At 36.2% G+C, this 20,160-nt stretch overlaps 1 protein-coding gene across 3 annotated transcripts in view; it reads right to left on the bottom strand.

Annotated features, from left to right (window-relative positions):
- THOC1 (THO complex 1) overlaps window positions 1–6,046 on the bottom strand; it is a 38,083-nt gene extending 32,037 nt beyond the window's left edge. For all 3 annotated transcript variants that reach the window (XM_016164547.2, XM_016164548.2, XM_016164550.2), the window contains exons 1-4: window positions 5,932–6,046; window positions 3,883–3,956; window positions 3,730–3,790; window positions 2,364–2,430 (exon numbers count right to left, since the gene is read on the bottom strand). In XM_016164547.2, the coding sequence (XP_016020033.1) occupies window positions 2,364–2,430; window positions 3,730–3,790; window positions 3,883–3,956; window positions 5,932–5,985 (256 nt within the window). In that variant the 5' untranslated portion in view covers window positions 5,986–6,046. The remainder of the gene's footprint in view (window positions 1–2,363; window positions 2,431–3,729; window positions 3,791–3,882; window positions 3,957–5,931) is intronic.
- Between the last annotated feature and the right edge of the window lie 14,114 nt (window positions 6,047–20,160).

The following is a 20,160-nucleotide window of genomic DNA, read 5'->3' as shown; positions in this document are numbered from 1 at the left end:
AAAGACATTTAGGGGGCATTGTAAGCCCAAAGCACTGCATTAATACAGTATATTCAGAAAAAGGTAGCAATGTTCCCAGCTCTACTCTGCACTGGCAAGATCATATCTGGAATGTGATGTGAGGGATAATGCCCAGAACCAGTGGGTGGCATAAGGCAGCAGATTTTAACTCAATACAAGCACAATCTGATAATCAAAACTATCTAACAGAAATCAGATAATAAGCTCCATTAATGGGTGTACAGCCTGGATGACCACTTGCCAGGGACATTACAGAGCAAAGGTAGGATAGGCCAGAGATGAGACTGAACTAGATGACCTCTAAAGTCCCTTAAGACCCAGATTCTGTGATACTATATGCCCTAGACATCTAAGAGATTTGAAGGATATACTCCCTGCCATGAGTTGCACTAGTTTGGCCTAAGTTAACTCACATTTGATAATTACAGAACTTAAGAAATATTACCTATATTCTACGTCCAAAGATTCTGATTAAAACTAAGCTAAAGCCCGGCAATTTCATTTAAAAACAGATTTACTGGTGATTCTGATGAGCTGGTTTATAGCATGATCCCCCACAATTTTCACAACCTGTGTCCCAGCCCCTACATGACCCTCTTTGCTTCACCTCAGCCACATATACCCTCTCCTCAGTTACTAAATACCTTGCAATGTTCCTATTTCCACAGTTGTTCACAATGTTTTTTCTGCCTAAATAGTCCTCCTCCTACCACGTGGGAAGTTCCTGACTTAATCTTTTAAAGCACAGAGCACACAGCGCATCTAAAAACCTCCTATACCTTTGAGTAGGCCACTGCATCTATGCTCCTGGAGCACACTGTACATATATTATACTACTTATCATATCTTGTTTCTTTGTTATATAAACTATCAGCTTTCTAAGGACAGGCATTTTCGTATATTTTAACCAGTAAAGTGGCTGACACCGAACAGAAGCTCAATAAATATCTGCCAAGATGAATTTAATAAAATATAGTTATGGACAATTTTAAAACGTGTCATATAAACAATACTATAATTTCTCTCAGGAAGGAATTTTCCCCATCAAATTAAAGTATTTATTTACAGTTTAACTAAGTTCATAAGCCCTCATCTTTTTCAAATAAAGCTCTAAACAATGACTTTGTACAACTTCAAGTGTTAAAAACATTACCAGTGTATGGAGTAACATATCGAGGTAATCAATGAAGTAAGCGGACACTGCATACTGTTTGACAGAAACTAGGCAAGGAACAGTCCATTGCACAACTCACTGAAGTATGCTTAATGAATGAGAGAATAAACATCTTATACAAAAGTTTAACATGAGAAGTCAGAATTTCTGAATTATGCTTAAGTTCACAAAATAGCTTGCTGCTACACTGGAAGACCACTTTTATCTCTTATGTTCTAGTTTTTGTAGGAATTAAGTATCAAAATAATATGTGAATAATGCTTTACAGATTAAAAGGAACCTTTTGCATAAATTATCTGAATTAATCAAATGAGTATTTTAACCAAATTGGTTAAAGAAGAGTTATAATGAACTTTTTCACTGCTTCTTTCTGCAAATATTTAATGAGCTTCTACTATGTGTTAGGTAGGTACTGTGTACTTATGTCTTTTAAAAAATCTCTTGGAACTATCCCCCACTGCCACTGTTCCATTTTAACAGTCCCCTACCTAGTTTTCCTGCCAGCAGTCTCCCTAATCCAGCTCTATTTCCATAGCTCCTCTTTAACATGGCATTGAAAGCCCTTTACAAATGACACTAACCTATTCCTCCTGCTTCTTTCCTCACTATTTTCATCATTTTTTACCCCTCTGCTCAACGTAGTTCTTTACCCATGTTAAAGGTGGCCTTTACGTAGCTATTCCTGTCTATTTCCGCTTGACAGATTCATCATCCCTCATATCCCAGCTCACTGCAGCTTCCTAAGACCTTCCTGATTCCTTTAAACTAGTCACTTCAACCACACTTCATTTCCACTTCAACCACAGTAATTAAACCGCAGTAAAACATTTACAAGTCTGTTTCCTCCATTAGCCACTAAGCTCCTTATGAGTAGAAAATGTTTTATTTACCATTGAATTGCCAAGTCCTAGCTTAGCACCAGGCACATAGTAGATGCTCAATAAATATTTACAGGATGAACAAAACAACTTGAAAACAAAGTGCTCAAATGTGCGCTGTATACTAGGAATGAGAAATAAATGTGAGCTAATTTAATTGGGACTTCTTGGAAAAGGCAGAATTTGAAAAATGAACAAAATCATTTGTTGGAGAATTATGGGAAGAATAAGTTTTAAATAAAGGATGTCATGTTCAAGATTACTTGAAAACAAAACAAAACCATACGTACCTTCAGTTACTCCCCCAATAGCAAGAGAAATAATAGCTAAAACGTTTTCACATGATGAATGATTTATCTAACAACAGAGGAGAAAACAATTTAATTTAGGGGCCGGAGTTCCAACTAATCTGATAACAATAAAAACATTAAATTAATTATCACAAATATGGGATAAAGATGATTCTTCACAGAAGATAAAATTAACTTTTAAGATGAAAATACAAAAAATAAATAGTAATAGTCACTAATTGTAGAATTATACCAAGTAAATAATAAGCAGTGATTCACTTAAAATCCAACAGTTGTAGGAAAATGGTTACATTAGCATGATTAAGGCTGTAAACTAATCATGTACAAAAGAGCTGAGGCCATAAATCAATCAACAGCACGGGGCGAAGGCGGGGACAGGAGAATGAATTGTACTGGTGCATCAACATGTATGAGAGGGTTTTAATAGAAGGGAGGTAGTGTCTAGGTTCAATAACATCATAAAAACCAGCATTTATTGAATGTTGGGTAACTGTCACTCTACAGAACAACCTTGAAAGAATGGTTATTTCCCTTCTTGCAAATAAAAGTGAGGCTCAGAAGAATAAAGTAACTTGCCCAATTCCTCACAATAGGTAAGTGACTAGGTCTGAAGAAGAAAAAATAAGTTTTGATGCAGAATTGTCCAAAAGGAAGGGACACTGTATTACGTCCATGAGAAAAAGTTCCAGCTTCTCAGCACCCAACCTTCACTAAACAAGAATAAACTGATGAAACTTTTCCTTTCATTCAGGTGCCCCACTAATGGTAAATAAATCCTTTCATTCAGGTGCCCCACTAACGGTAAATAAATCCAGATTTTTCACATTTGATTAAATTTCTCTACTGAAGTTAGACAAGCTCTAGTTTTTTTTTTTTTTTTTTTTTAAAAACTAGGCAAGCTCTAGTTTAAAAAAAAAAAAAAAACTTATCAGAAGAATGCCATGAGAAAATGAGAACATGGAATCCCAATTTCCCATGCTGAACATCCCTACTTGATCTTTTGTGTCACTACAGGATGTGCCTCTGTCTATACAGCAAAGCAAGAGGGCCCATCTACAAATTCTAGTTCTTGCTCAGGACAACCTGAACTTTTCTTATACTATTCACTTGGAGAGAGTTATCTCCATTTAGTAAACCAAACTCTTCAAAGGATTTTGCTCCTGTGCTGTCAAAATCCTTACTTATTATATAACTCCTATTATATGATCAAGTCAGCTTTTGAAAAATAGTAAGCTCACTCTAGGAAAAATAATATTTAAATAGTCATTCAAATAAAAACAATTTTAAAAATAACATAACTTATTAATTTGCCAATAACAATAAATTAAAAAAAAAACATACTTACAATTTCTTCTTCTAGAACACCTCTGAAAGCTTGGTCAAGAGTACACTTTTTTTCATTTTCACTATTAAAAACAAAAGACAGTTACATTTTTCAAACAGCTCAGGGTAAGTATAAAGATTCAGGCAAGCATATTCATGGATATCAATGTCTTACCTGCCAGGTAACTGGTTGAAAGTATTCAACAATGGCTTGATATTTTTGCTGTTCAGGGCCTCTCTGGTAGACTTCTAGAAAAATAAAAATAGCAAATAAGTAGAAAATTTTTGCTTTTTACTGAAAAATATATCACTCATAAGTATTTCTAACTTAAAAATATTTATAACTGGGAAAAATCACCTATCAGTCAGTCTATCAGCAGTTCTTATTCAAATGCCGCTTACTGATATATACTCATCACTTTAAACCCGGCCAAGAGCTTCTTAGCTAGGCTTTCTCATTCCAGGTTTTCTCTCCTATTATAAATATTTCATTCATGAGAGTATTCTGCTTTTTCTAAAAAGTCTCCAAATGACTCCTTATTTACAGGTTTTGGTTTTAAAGTTTTGTAGCTTCTATTCAATCTTATTTCCCACTACCCCTTCACTCTTCACTAAGGTTTACCCATTTTCATAATTTTCTATCAAGCTCATTCTAGTGTATTTACACATTCATGTTGTTCTTCCCGCCTGCTCATGCAAATTCTATACATTTTTCAGGGCCCATCTCAAGTCCTACCACCTCTAGGTAGCTTGCTCAGTACAGTCCCCATACATAGTAAATACCACCTTCTGGTTACCTTAAAGTAGTCGCAATTGAAAGACAAAAATATTGCAAAGTCATTTATTCTGTGAAAATTCACAGAATAAATTACCTCATTGGAGTTAGATTTATACTGGAAATGTCCATTCCTGACTCTGCCAAGAACAGGCCCTATCATCTTGGGCAAATCCCGTAATGCTACCTTTTCCTCACCAGTTAAACAAAAGGGTTGTTGTAGACCCTTACTACCAGCAGCAGCGGTATTGCCTGGGAACTTGTTAGATTCCCAGTGCAAGCCTACTGAATGAGAATATACCTTTAACAAGATCTCAGGTGATCCCACAACACAAGGAAGCTGGAGATACACTGTACTCGATAATCTCTAATTAAATGGCCTCTTCCAGGACTAACGTGATATTCCTAACAATTACTCTTCGCAGAATTTCAAAGCACCAGAGATTACAGCAAAACGCACAGAAAGAAAATCATTCTGATAACATAAACAAGATATAATCTGATAGCAGACAAACCCCACACTGTATGGGGGTGGGGGGAACCCCTGCACACACAAAAAACTACTGACTACAAAGAATCAATTTTCTTTCACGGAATTTTCATTCTGGCATCACTATAACCAGTTAAACATTTAGTATGCACAGCTAATCATCTGAGTAGCTGAATCAAGTCTCGAGATATTGGCACAAAAGCTAAAGATAAATATGATCAAACAACTTAGAACAAGATTCTTCATGCTGAGGGGTATGTGGGCAACACAAAAAGAAAGCTCGGTTTAAAATCAGAAAAAAAAGTTTAGTAAATCGCTCAACTTGTGTGTGTGTGTGTGCGTGTGTGAAGGTGTCTCAGTTTTCATGTCGACTACGAAGGATAATTCGTAGTGCTAACTTGAAAACGCTCTGTAAGGTGTTTCTCAGATGCTAAAATTACTGTTCTTCAATGTGTAAGAATAAAATGACATCTGGCAACCCTTCCCAAGCTTTTCCCACTTAGGATTTCTTAATCGACCTCTTAGGAGATATGAAGAGTGAAAGATGTGAACAGGGGGCCAGAACAATCATCGGGCAGTTAGGAGGTGGGACAGGAGCCGGTTCTCTGGGCTAAAACCACTCCCTTCCAGTTCTGGAGACACCTGCCCTACTAAGCGAGCTGCAGAGTCGCTAAACCAGACGGGAGATCATCTACGGATGAGCCCTGCATGCAGAGCGCCCAGAACGCGGACACCCGGCTCCAGCCGGCAGAATGGCGGAAACGGACAGCAAAGGACGCGCGGAAAAGCAGGTAATGCGCTTTTCCCACCTCCCAGCTCCAGACAGGGCTGGGAGCCAACGCTGCGGCGTATACACCTCTGTCTTCGATTTACCCTAAGGTAAAATTCCAGTACTTTCATCGAGAGGAGGGTAAAGAGTAGCGCCGGGTCAAGGCCGCTCCCTCCCGCTTTACACTCACGGTAAACCGCGTCCGCGCTTCGGGTAAACTGAAGAGCGGCGGCGTCGGAGACATCTTCTCGGCTGCGCGTGCCCGCCACCGCGCTGCGGCGCAGGCTGATGACGTCAGGCCGGGAGCAGCGAGATTACCCGCTCCGTACGCGGCTAGAGCGGCGTGTGAGCAAAGGGGAGGGCCGCCTGGTAGTTGGGAGCTTCTGTGATGACCGAGTTCAGGTGGGCATCGGAAGCCTCAGTCCGCCACACACTACCTGGTCCGGGTTCGTGGGTAACCTTTGTGGAGATGGCGTATGGGTGGCTGCGCCCCTGTAAAGTCTGCAGGGAACAGGCACAGGCTGGGACAATTACCGCGGTGCTTTTCCTGGTTTGGAGAAGCCGAGCTAGGTACGGCTCACTGGGGTGCACGGGAAGCTAACCGCTGCCTGAGAATCGAAGGCAGGTGGGTTATCTGGCAAAGCAAGATGGGCCAGTGTTGACAGTGGCCGTGAGCACCCGGACCTCCGTCCTTCCCAAAGGAGTAGTCTCAGCCCCGGATTTGCGTATCAGCCTTGTAGTTCATGGGCCCTGTAGCTCATGAGCAGTTCATTCTTCTATGAAATAGAAGTAATGCCTGTGTCACAGGGCTCTTGAAAAGCGCGAATGAAATAATGCAAGTGTGGCTTGCATAGCAACATAATGATTATTATTAATATCTTGGAATCTGTTAACTTGCGGGCACATATAGATCTCTACAGTAAGAGAAGGACCGAGGAGGAATGCAGTATTCGACGCTGATAGGAAAATGGATAGCCCTGCGTCTAGGGTAGAGGCACCCCTTTCGAAACCATGCGTTCTCAGCAATTTCCTTCCATGTCTCTTCTCACTGGAGAGGCTTGACCAATGAGAAGTCAAGCAGCCCTTACTTTCTTAGTTGGAATTATGCTGTGGGGAGAGAAATTATGCAATGACTCAAACGGAAGGAACTTCCACGTGTACCTAAATGGAGAAAGTTAGGTGCGCTTTACCTTGTTCCCTTCGTTGACATCCAACGAGAATACAGGAAGCCAACAACAACAAAATATGTTTATAGTGTTGCCCGTAAGTGGGAATTGTGAGCAATGATGGCTACCTGGAGCATTGCAGTCTTTTTTAGAATCAACAGAATCATTCAGGTTTGATTGTATAACAAATCTCAAAATTGGCAAACTAAACTCTTATTAACTGATTTAAGAGGTAACCGTTGTAATAGGATTATTATTTTACAGGCGATTATTAACTAGAGCACAATTAAGACCAGAGAAAGAAATACATTTTTTTACAAAAATCTAAACATAAGAAGAGCTGGAGTTTATTTGACTCATCCATCAAAGCCCAGTGACTTAGAATTCTATTTGTTTATTCAGCAAACATTTGTTGGATACATTGTACACAATGGACAGTATTTGTTGAAAGAATAGTATATGAACAAGTGAACAAAGTAATAAAGCTTAATTCTATTTTGAGGAGCTCTTAGTGCGGTTGACAAAAGGAACAAACATTTACAGTATGTATACAATTTCCTAAGTAATTTAGGTAATAGCTACTGTACGAGATCAAAGGAGAGCAAAATCCCTACCATATAAGGTGGTCAAGGAGCCTTTATCGAAAAGATAGAATATGAGCTGGACCCAGGAAGATTCCAATAGACAGAGGTAGGAGTGGGAAGGGGTGAATAGGAAAGATACTCCCAATGGAGAGAATGGTATGAGCAGAGGTATGGAAGAGAGAAAGCATAGTGGAAGATAGCTGTTTTCTTCAACATTGGGTTCTGAACAGAAATAGGGCTGAACAATTAATCTGAAACCACATTGTATTAACGTTTGAGGCCAAAGAATGTTATGGGTTTAAAAATGGCTTTTACAGTTTCTACCAAGTTGTTGCTGGTAGTATATTTGGAAACAAACTATTTGCTTCTTAGTGAAGAAACACCAGATAAAGACACAGTAGGAAAAAAAAGTAGCACTCTTCACAGGATGATGAAGAGTTATCCTTTAATGGGTACAGATTTGGGCTTGGGATGATGGAAAAGTTATGGAAATGTATAGTGGTGATGGTTGCACAACAATGTGAATATGCTTAATACCCCTGAGAGGTACACTTAAAAATGGTATAAAAAGGGAAAAATGCTAAATTTTATGTATATTTTACTATAGTAGAAAAAAAAAACTTAAAAAGCAGCAGTCTGACCTAGATAGCTTAAAAAGGGCAAAGATACACAGATATCAGTATGATTTGAGACCTCAAGATAAGATTCTATTCCAAAACATCAGAAGTAGTAGGTATTGCACTTTTAAAAAGATGTCTATTAAAAATCACTACTGCAAAATATATTTTAACATTTAGATCACTTTAATAAATGCTTTATAATTCCCAATGCACTTAACATAGTATCTCATTTGATCCTCTAAAGGATATTTTGAGGTAGGTAAATGCAACTGTTGTGCCCATTTTACACACGAGGAAGCAAACTCAAAGAGATGGCATTCTTGATAGAGATAATTGGCAAAATGAGACTACCCAAGGATTTTGATCCCAAGTTTTGTGCTTTCTACAGTGTTACACTGCTAAATGATGTTATTTTATTGAGCACTTTCTATGAGCCAGACACTTCTTATTTCTACTCCTTACACCAACATTGTACATAGTTATATATCAGTGAAGAAACAGGCTCATCCATCCTAGGTCACATGACTAGAGAAAGTTAGTTTGAGATTTGAGCCCGGCTTTAATCCCAAAGCCTGTATTTTTCTCAGGTCTTAACTCCTGAATCTTTACTAATCCATGTGCCTAGTTAATGTTTCATAAATTATTTCCTTCAGTTGCATAAAAATAAGGATCATATTGTCATTAGTAACACATTATGAGTTTTTTTTCTTAAGTATGTAATAACCAAGGGCAGATATCCAATAACATGTAACCTCTTCACTTAGATTTATTGCACACTTGTTTTTCCCTTTATGCTAATGAGATAAGATGGACCAGGAACTGCCTCTCTGTTATGAAATACCCTCCATGGGAAGTTCTAGGCTAGGTGGTTTAGATCAGTTCTAAGCATTCATATCTTTATTCCTCTTCTTTTCCTTGGTGTGATCTTAGTTGGATTCAGGTTGCTGTTGGAGTGGTGAGATCTAGGAGAAAAGGGGGAAGCTTAGTCTGCGTTTGTTCAAGTCTTTATCTTCTAGCTCAGGCAAAAGGAAACTTTGCTCCATGCTCACCAGTCAATCACATTAGGATATTGGATTGCAGCTTTTGCTGGTTCAGGTTCTGGGCCTTAGCCATCTTTCCCTTTCTCTCTCTCTCTTTGTAATTTGAATGGATTGAGAGAATTATATTTACAGGGAACTGATGCTTGAGAGGCAAAGCTGAGCAAAAAGAATGAGACTCCATTGGGAAAGGAATGGGACTGGGCAGAATAATAATGGAAGAGGGATGGCACTTTGTGAATTTTTTTGTGTGTGTGGAAAAGGAATTACATGAAAACTGGGTGCTGTATTTTTATGGAGTGGTAGCAATTTTCAAACATTTTATACTATTTTGTTTATTCAACGCATTTATATTGATTACTTACAATCTGTCAGTCACAGGTACAATATTGGATTGTATATGCAGCATTATTATTTTATTAAATTATAAGTACTGTGTGTATCATTATCAGGTATACATACTAAAACCCTCTTTGGTGAGCTTAGTTGGACCACAAAGGTGAGCATAATTTAAGATGAGAAATAGAATAGTGAATGACTTCTTGTTTGGTAAGCCCACTTTCTTGTAGAGTTAGGCAGAGATTTTGCTTGAAATTGTATCATTGCTTGGCTTGTTCCCCTTTCCTGTCCTGTTTCTCTCTTCCCCTTACTGTTTTCTCCTGAGAGCACCTTAATAAATCATTTGCTCACAAATTCTCACATCAGGGTTTGCTTCTAGGTATCCTAATTGTGTTAGTTTGAGTCTACCAAGAAGCAGACACCAACACAGGATTAGATGTGCAAGAGATTTATTGTAGAGAGAGCAGGAGCAGTCAGACAACTATGTAGGCTGACACCTCTGGAAAGGAGGGAGGTTTAGGTAGGAAGTTTGAGTGAAGTGCAGCTCCAAGAAAGGTTTGACTCTTGTCAGTGGAGAGTCCTCAGGTTAAACTTCCTTGTTGGAAGAGTTTGGCAGTTTGCCGGAATGGGTCTGCTGTCTGTCTTGCTCAGTGGTTAACTAAACGCAGCCTGGCTTCTGTGAAATGTGGTTAATCCAAAAGGCAGTAGCTGAGATTGTCAGTCCATTGTGCACCCCACAGCAAAAGATCCGAGTGGAGCATTTTCATGGCCACCACACTGTCCTAGGAGATTGATATAACAATATTTTATTCCTTCATTTTCAGGAAATATTTTTTTTCATTTGTTCTCAATAATTGTATATGAACATAGCTCCATGAACAAAACAGAAGTGTTACTACCCTCATGGAGTTTTTATTTTGTGGGAGAGCAGGTCTTATATTATAAAATAAATAAAAACATAAAAGAATTTTACTGTAGTAAATGCTGTGAAGGAAATAATAGCTAGTATCTGTTGAGTGTCATTGCGTGCTTGAATTCTAACCACTTTACATGTATGAACTCATTTAATCTTCTCAGCAACCTTATGAGGTAGGTACACTTTCTTACCAGCTTTTAGAAGAAGAACCTGAGGTGAACAGTGCTTAAGGAACTTAGCATCAGGGTCACTCAAAATCAAAGGAATGAGAGACTGAGGCAGAGAATACCGCTTAGGCGGTATTTAAATAGAATTGTAAGGCAAGACCTCTCTCAGGTCTGAGGAGGTAATATTTAAGTTGTATATTTGCAAGGGTGGGATTTGTCAGGGAATGCAAAAAAGAACATTCTGGGTAGAAGGAACAGCATGTGCAGTGGCTTGTGTTAGGGAAAAGGTTAACACATTTGAGAACTGAAAGGCCATAGTGACAAGATGGAGAGCTGTGGAAAATGAAGTTGGAGAAATGGACAGGGCCAGATTCTTCATGACCTTGTGCCTCTCTGGAGTTTTTATTTTCTTCTCTTACACACTATAGTCTTCTGGAATCTCACTGAATGCAAAGTTTATTTTTAAAAGTTCTCTATTTTTTGTATAAACTGTTTCAGAGGAGAGTCATTTGCTTTCATTGGTCACCTTGCTTCCACTCTATGGCACATCTGATTTCCTTCATATGGCTGGTGATTTTTCATTATGTATTCATGTTTATAAATGAAGGTTAAGAGTCTTCATCCTAATAGCTATTTCAGGGGTTTCTCAGCACATTTCCCATTCCTCATTTGCCATTCCCACCCCCTTTCGCCCTATTCTTGTAATAGACAAAACAGTTGTGGGCATATGACCAGTCCTGGCCAACAATAAGTCTTTGAAATTTTTTTCTGCAGCTGCATAATATGGCTCCTGTACTTGTCAGAATTCTTTTTTTTTTTTTTTTAATAAACAATAGAAACCTGCTTTGGTTAGTGTTTTGAGAAGTAAGCTATTGGGAGGGTATCAGGAAGCTCATACAACCAAGTGGAAGGCTGGAGATAAAGCTTGGGCTCAGTGGAAGCAAGGCACAGTTTCAGTTTTAAGATGTTCCTGCTAACACCATTTCTAATGGTTTGGCTCTTCTCCTAGATTCTGTGGCCTCTGGACATACGCCACCATATCACCGAATGCTCACCATCTCACCATGCTGCTGCAGCTATCTTGCATCATCTCCAGCTTTTAAAACCTTTGCACTTTTTCCTCTAGATTCAAAGTCATGGCTGGGAGTATCTGATAAGCTACACTCAGATCTTGTGTTTGTTCTCTAGCTTTCAGAGAACTGGAAAAGTTATGCCTATCCTTCCTCGCTTTCGGCTTCTGTAGTAAGCAGCAGAGCCCTATTTTGGGATTTTCCTCCCACAGGAAAGGATATTTGGATGCTGAGCAGCCAATAGCATAATATCGGTTGATATGTGCAATTATCTGTTACCTCAGGGGCTATGATCAATATTGAGCTAGTGTTGCCATCTTCTCTATGACTTGGAGAAAGAGAAAATGGGGCCAACATACAGAAACAGAGCTGAAAGATGGGCTATAGGAAAAGGAAAGAGAGGAAGAGAAAGATGTTAGATGGGGAGGAGAGATGTAGGGGGAGAGAAAGAGAGATGGGAAAGTGATAGGAAGAGAGATTAATTGCAAATTATTTTGAGCTCTGGGATTTTTCATGTCAGATGACAGCTCCATTTGCATCTAAGTTACATGAACTATTAAGTCCCTTTTACAATAGTTTAATGCTATTTGGAATTAGACTTCATTCATTTGCCATCATAGAGTCCCAATTAATGAAGGAGCCGAGGTAGGTTTCATCTACAATTGTGTGAATAATTGTTTAGCTTAATTATTATTATTTTTGTTTGTTTTCATTTCTCAGCACCAAAAAGAGGAGGCTGGGCTCCCCTTTTAAAGTTCTGCATGGGGTGGATTGACTTTCACATGAACCCTTGTGCTGGAGATTGTGCTCTAGCAGTTGCACACAACTCTGTTACCTCCCATGAGTCAGTCTGTAGTTGGATTTTACCTCTGAGTGGTGGCACAGGAAAGTAGCAGGCATGCCTCCTTTTAGGTGAGGGGGTGACTTGAATGGCTGTAGACATGAATATTAGCCTATCATTATATGACTGGAAGCGATCTGGTAAGTGAAATTTATTTTCTGATGATGACTCTTAAACCTCAAATTATGTCAAAGCTTGGGAAGTTTTAGAGAAGGATGGAAGAGGAGTGTTTTAGTCTGAGTTAACCCCTCAAATAGTCAAAGACATGTGTCCAGGTAATTTATTTGAACAGCGATCTAAGGAAGTGGTGGAACCAGGAAGAATGAAACAGGAGGAAAAGCTACTGCAAAAGTACATTATTGTATTGGTCACTGCTGTGGGTTGACTAGAACTCAATTTTGCTGGAATCTTTTGAGGAACTATATACAATGTGCCTCAAAATTGTTTGCCCAAAGAAAGGAGGGAAAGCATTTATCTTTTGACTTCCAATCCCCATTCATCAAAGGCTGAGTCATGGGATGTTGCAGTTGTGCATGCCTGAATACATAGAGGGCTCCCATGGGGGTTTTGTGTAATAGTACAATATAAGAGAAGCCCTGGGGCAGGCAACAAAAAAAAGAGTATGATGTAGCTGAGGTGAAGTGCCCTCAGTTTCACCTTTGTGGACCTGGCTGTCATAACAGTGGCTAGAGTAAAAGTGGATCCAAAGGATGTGAGGCAGGGCCAAGAGATGTCCGATATAAGGGGAAAACATACCAAATTCTTAATCATATAAGGGGGGCCAAAATAAACTTTTTAGTTGTGTCTTAGCTAATTTAAAAAATAGATTCAAGTATATAGATTTAAAAATATAAAGGAATCTATTTACGTTTGTAGAATCAAATAATACGTACACCCCCAAGACCACTGGAGAAAATAAGAAAACATACACTTCGAATAACAAAAATTAGAAAACAAAGGAAATTGCAAAATCTCTCTCTCTCTCTCTCTCCCCCTCTCCCTGCCAATCTCCACTCCCCACCCCCTTGCCATCTCTCTCTGTTGCTCTCCGTCTCTCATTCTTTGGGTGGGTGGGTGGGGGCATAATATATAAATAAATGCATAAACAAATATGTGTATATGTTAAAGTAAATATTACAATGATAAAAACAAAAACACATGTATCAAAGCAGGGGTGTATCTAGTCAGAAGTTTATACAGTTTGGGAGTGGTGGTCTTTAAGAATAATAATACAAAATTACAAATACGAAATTAGATATGAAAGTGAATTTTTATTTGGAATGAGAAAATAAATGACAATGCATTACAGATGTCACAAACATCATAAAATTCAGAATAACATTAACTGCCTGATATCCCTCTATAATACTTTTTCCTACATTTTTGACTGCATATTCTTTGATCACCTCATCATATCACAGTGATTATGTAATATTTTTATTAAAACAAAGATAATTTAGCTTTTCACTTAGCATAGTGAATATTTGTTTTTATTGATATTTTAGAAAAGCTTTTTTTTTTTTCTCCAGCTTCACAACTAATTAAGTCTCATCTGTGACTTCCTCAGCAGTTCCTTGCTCAGGTGATGTTTCTTGCTCTGAGAACTCAACTATAGCCAGAGCTTGCCCAGCCAGCCCTGTCCTCTTTGCCATAGGTACCCCTGACCCCCTGTACCCCCAGTAAGCCAGTCCTTGATGGGGAGAGGTAGCCATGAACTTTGTGTAGGGCGCAGAGCAACACCTTTTAAAAATATCTCTTTTTTTTTTTTGGCGATGTTGGTGGGTCCTGGCTGCTTAATGGGGTCTACCGGGGTAGCTTGTCAATGAGGGCCAAGAAGACACAGTAGCACTGGCACTTCTCTAGATAAAAGGGAATACTAAACGTACTTGATTAACCAAAAGATGTCAGGAAAAGAGGAACAAAGATGGGCAAATAGAAAACAAAGAGCATGCTGACAGAGTAAAATCCATTCATATCATTAATTGCATTAAAATTGGTGGAATAGTAATAAAATAGGTAGAATTTTAAGGACATGCAAATATAGAATCCTGGATTGGATTCTGGAACAGAAAAAGGACATTAATGTAAAAACTGGTGACATGCAATTAAGTTCTGGAGTTTAGGTAATATTAATATGCCAGTGTTGTTGTTTTAGTTTTGATAAATGTCATGCTTACATAAGATATTAACATTAGTGTAAACTAGTTGAGAGGTATTCAGGACCTCTCAGTATCTTTGCAACTTTTCTGTGAATCTAAAGTTATTCCAAAATAAAATGTTTATTAAAAAATATCTTTAGACAAAATATAAAATAAAAACCTTACAGTGTCTGTCTAGATTAAAAAACAACTCATATGTTATTTATAAGAATATACTTTAAAAATATGATCAGATAAACTTAAAGTGAAACACTAATGATGGGAAAAACAGAATTAATGTGTTAATATTGGGAAAAAACAGCCACCTACACAGTATTATGATAAATAAAGAAGCTCACTTTATAATAATTAAATGATAATCTAATTAAGAAAACAACAATCCTAAATGTGTGTACATCTAAAAATGAAGTAGAAACTGGCAGAACTAAACAGATAAATAGTAAAATTCATAATCATAGTTGGAGACTTTAATATGTTTCAAGAAGAAAAAAATAAGTAAAGCAGAGACTATTTGAACACTTATTCAACTTGACATAATTGATAATTTATAAAACACTGCACCCAAGAAATGAGAATGAATTTTCAAGTACACAAGGATCATTTACCAAAGTAGACCATAATTCAAGCATAAAGCAAGTCTTAAAACTTCTTTTTATTATTTTAAAAATTATTTTTCAATTATTTTTTAATTACAGTTGACATACAATATTAGTTTCAGGTCTACAACATAGTGATTAGACATTTATATAACTTATGATGTGATCACCCCGGTAAGTCTTGTACCCATCTGAAACCATAAATAGTTATTACAATATTATTGACTATATTCCCTATGTAGTACTTTAAATTCCCTTGACTGTTTTGTAACTACCAATATGCACTTCTAAATCCCTTCCCCTTTTTCACTCTTTCCAACTCCCTTCTCATCCGGCAACTACTGAAATGTTCTCCGTACCTATGAGTTTGTTTCTGTTTGTTCGTTTATTTTGTCTTTTACATTCCACATGTAAGTGAAATCACGTATTTGTCTTTGATTTATTTCACTTAGTGTAATGCACTCTAGGTCCATCTGTGTTGCAAATGGCAAGACTTCAATCTTTTTTTATTGCTGAGCAATATTTCATTGTGTATATGTACCGTATGTACTTTATCCATTTGTCCATTGCTGGACAAATGAACATAGTGCTGCAATGAACATAGGGATATGTATGTCTTTTTGAATTAGTATTTTGGGTTTCTTTGGATAAAGAAAATGGAATTGCTGGGTATTCTTTGTCTCTGTTGTAGCCTTTGTTTTAAAGTCTATTTTCATGGATATAAATATTGCTACCCCAGCTTTTTTTTTTAACTTCTATTTACATAAAACATCTTTTTCCATCCTTTTACTTTCAGTCTGTGTGTGTCTTTTGATCTGAAGTGAGTCTCTTGTAGTCAGCGTATATAAGGGTCTTATTTTCTTATCCATTCATCCACCCTGTTTTTCTTAATTGGAGCTTTTAATCCATTTATGTTTAAGGTGATTATTGATAGGTATGTAATGATTGAATTTTATTATTTATATTTTGAATATTTTTTTCTTAAAAAAGTACCTTTAACAATCTTACAATATTAGTTTGGTGGTAATGAACTCCTTAGCTTTTTTTTTTTTTTTTGGTCAGGGATTAAAACTTCTAAAGAAATACATCATATAAAATATGTTCTCTGACAATAATAGATTTTTGAAATCAATAACAAAAGAATATCTAGAAAAATCACCAAATATTTGTAAATTAAGCAGTAAAATTCTGAGTAATCTATAGGTCAAAAAGAAATCACAAGGGAATTTAGAAAATATTGTGTATTTATGATAATGAAAACAATTAAAAATATTTGTGAACATAGCTAAAAAATGCTTGGAGGAAAATTAGAAAAGAAAGAAGGGTTAAAAATCAGTTGTATGAATTTCCATCTTAAGCAAGCAAATGAAGAGCAAATTAAACCCTAAGAAAGACAAAGCAACAAAATAGAAAACAAGTAACAGACAAAAATGAATGAAACCAAAGGTTGGTTCTTTAAAAATTAATAAAATCTACTAACTTTTAGCAAAATGATCATGAGTAAAAAGAGAAAACTCAAATTGTTATTATGAGAAATGAAAAAAGAGACATCATTACAGATTGCACAGGCATTAAAAAGGTAATATGAGGATAGTATTAAAAACCTTGAGGCAATAAGTTTGACAGCTTAGAGGACAAGGAAAGTTTTTACAAAATCCAGCTTACCAAAATCGACAGAGAAGAAGTAGGGAATCTGAATAGTGCTATACTTGTTAAAGAAATTATGTAATGAAAACGTTTCCAGAGAGCAAACTAGGTCTAGATCACTTTATTGGTAAATTCTACCATATATAAGTTTGGCCAAACATTCGAAGTCTATATAATGTTATCAGATTAAAAGGGGAAAATATGAATAGGCATCTTAATAGAAGAAAATTCAACACCATGACTTAAAAAAATCACCAAACTAGGAGTAGAAGGGAATTTTAAAATTGGATAAAAAGTATCTTAAAAGGTCTTCAGCTAACATCATAATAATGAAATATTGGAATATTTGACCCTAAAGTCTGGAAGAAAATAATGATGTCTACATTCACTACTTTTATTTGACATTATAATGAAAGTTCTAGCCAGTATATTAAGACAAGAAAAAAAAATCAAAAAAAGACACAAGGATTAGAAAGGAAGAAGTAAAATTATCTTTATTTGCAGATGGCACATTATTTTTACATAGGAAATTCAAAGGTATAAATAAGTACTAATCAGTGAATTTAGCAAGATTATAGGTTATAAAATTAATCTACATTTTTATTTTTGTATAGCAGTTCTAAAAATTTGGAAACTTAAATACTATTTATAATAGCATAAACAACATCAAATATCCAGGAATAAATTTTAGAAAAGTTGTACAGGAATTTAAGAACATTGCTGAGATAAATTTAAAAAGATGTAAGTGAAAAGGCAAGCTATGTTTATGAACTTAAAGGTTGAATATTGTAAAGGTATCAATTCTTCCCAAGTTGATTATAGATTCAATCTTAATAAAAATCCCAGTAAACTTCTTATAGAAATTGACAAGCTGATTCTAAAATTTATACAGAAATACAAAGGACCTAAAATACCTAAGATAATATTGAAGAACAAAGAGGAAATGCATGACTAGATTTTAAGACTTTCTATAAAATTATTATAATTAAGTCATTAAAATATGTAATAAGGGTAGAAAAGTAGACCAAAGGAACAGAATAGAGAGTCCAAAAATAGACTTAGGTAGCTAGTTACTTGGTCTTTGAAAAAGGTGTAAATGGAATTTAATATGGAAAATGAAGATCTTTTTAGTAATAGTTCTGGAGCAACAATATCCACATAGTAAAAAAAAATGAACTTTATACCTTTCATCATGTATAAAATTACTTTGAAATTAAATAGAGAACAGAAAAATATATGAAACTAAGTGTTGGTTTTTTGAAGAGATAAGATTAACAAACCCTTAGCTAGCCTAAGGAAAAAAAAAGACTCATCAGAAATGAAAGACTTTTCAACTGATGTCACAGGAATAAAAAGGATTATGAAAATATAAACAAGTACACACCAACGAACTCAACCCAGAAGAAATGGATAAATTCCTATAAATGTACAACTTACTAAGACTCAGTCATGAAGAAATGGAAAGTCCAATTAGACCTATAACTAGTAGGGAATCAAATCAATAATTAGAAATCTCCCAACCAAGAAAAGCCCAGGACCAGATGTCTTTAGAAGAATTAATGTGAATCCTTCTCAAACTCTTCCAAAAAATAGAAGAGAAGGGAACACTTCCAATTGAGGCCAGCATTACTCTGACCCAAAGCCAGAGGAAGACACTATGAGAAAAGAAAACTACAGACCAATATCCCTAATGAACATAAATGCAAAAATCTTCAACAAAGTATTGGCAAACCAAATTCAATAGCACATTAAAAGGACCATACACTGTGACCAAGTGGGATTTATCCCTAGGATTCAAGCATGTTTCAGCATGTGATTTCAATAAATGTGATATACCACCTGAACAAAATGAAGAAGAAAAATCACATGATCATCTCCATAGGTGCAGGAAAAAAATTGACAGAATTCAACATTCTTTCATGATTAAAACTCTCAAATTATGTTTAGAAGGAATTTGTCTCAGGATAATAAAGGCTGTATGAAAAGCCTATAGCTAACATTCTCAACAGTGGACTGATGAAGGCTTTTCCTCTAAGATTAGAAATAAGGTAAGGATGTCTACTCTCACCACTCCTCTGCAGCGGAGCACCGGAAGTCTTAACCAGAGCAATTAGACAAGAAAAAGAAATAGACATCTAAATTGTAAAGGAAGAAGTAAAATTGTCCCTGAAGGTGATATAATCTTATATATAGAAAATGCAAAAGACTCCATAAAAAAAAAAAAAACTGGGAGAGCTAATTAATGATTTCAGTAGAGTTGCAGGATACAAAATCAATATGTAAAAATCAGTTCCATTTTACACAGTAACGTTGAACTATCTGGAAAAGAAGAAAACAATTCCACTTATTATAGCAAAAAGAGGAATAAAATAGTAATATATATATAAAGAGGTAAAAGCATACATTGAAAACTAAAACATTGATGAAAGAAATATAAAAAGACACAAATAAACAAAAAGACGTCCCATATTCATGAGTTGTAAGAGTTAATATTATGTGCATACTGCCCAAAGTGATCTACAGTTTTCAATGCAATTGCTATAAAAAACTCCAATGACTTTTTTTCACAGAAATAGAAAAAGCAATTCTAAAATTCACATGGAATCATAAAAGACCCTGAATAGCCAAAGCGATCTTGAGAAAGAAGGATGAAATTGGAAGCATCACACTACCTGATTTCAAAAATATTACAAAACTACAGTAATCAAAAAAGTATGGCACTGGCATAAAAACAGGTATATAGACCAATGGAACAGAATAAAGAGGCTGAAAATAAATATATCCATGCATATATAGTCAACTGATCTTTGCCACAAACACACAATGGGAAAAGGATAGTCTCTTCAATAAATGGTGCTGAGAGAACTGAATATCCACATACAGAAGAATGAAATTAGACCCTTATCATACCAAATACAAAAATGAACTCAAAATGCATTAAAGACTTAAATGTAAGATCTCAAACTGTAAAACTGCTAGGAAACATAGGAAAAAGCTTCTTGACATTCATGTGGGCAATGATTTTTTTGGATGTGACTCCAAAAGCACAGGCAACAAAAACAAAAATAGGTGAGAGTACATCAAACTACAAAGCTTTTCCACAGCAAAGGAAAAATTAAAAGTTAGAACCGTTGGAATACAAAATATTTGCAAACCATACATCTGATAAGGGGTTAACATCCAAAATATATGAGGAACTCCAACAACTCAATAGTCAAAAACCAAACAACTCAATTAAAAAATTGGCAAAGAACCTGCATAGACATTTCTCCAAAGA

The sequence above is a fragment of the Rousettus aegyptiacus genome, unplaced genomic scaffold (assembly GCF_014176215.1).
Source record: "Rousettus aegyptiacus isolate mRouAeg1 unplaced genomic scaffold, mRouAeg1.p scaffold_m13_p_12, whole genome shotgun sequence".
Classification (NCBI taxonomy): domain Eukaryota; kingdom Metazoa; phylum Chordata; class Mammalia; order Chiroptera; family Pteropodidae; genus Rousettus; species Rousettus aegyptiacus.
Note: the sequence above shows the minus strand (reverse complement) of the source record. Positions and strands in the feature narration are given on the sequence as shown.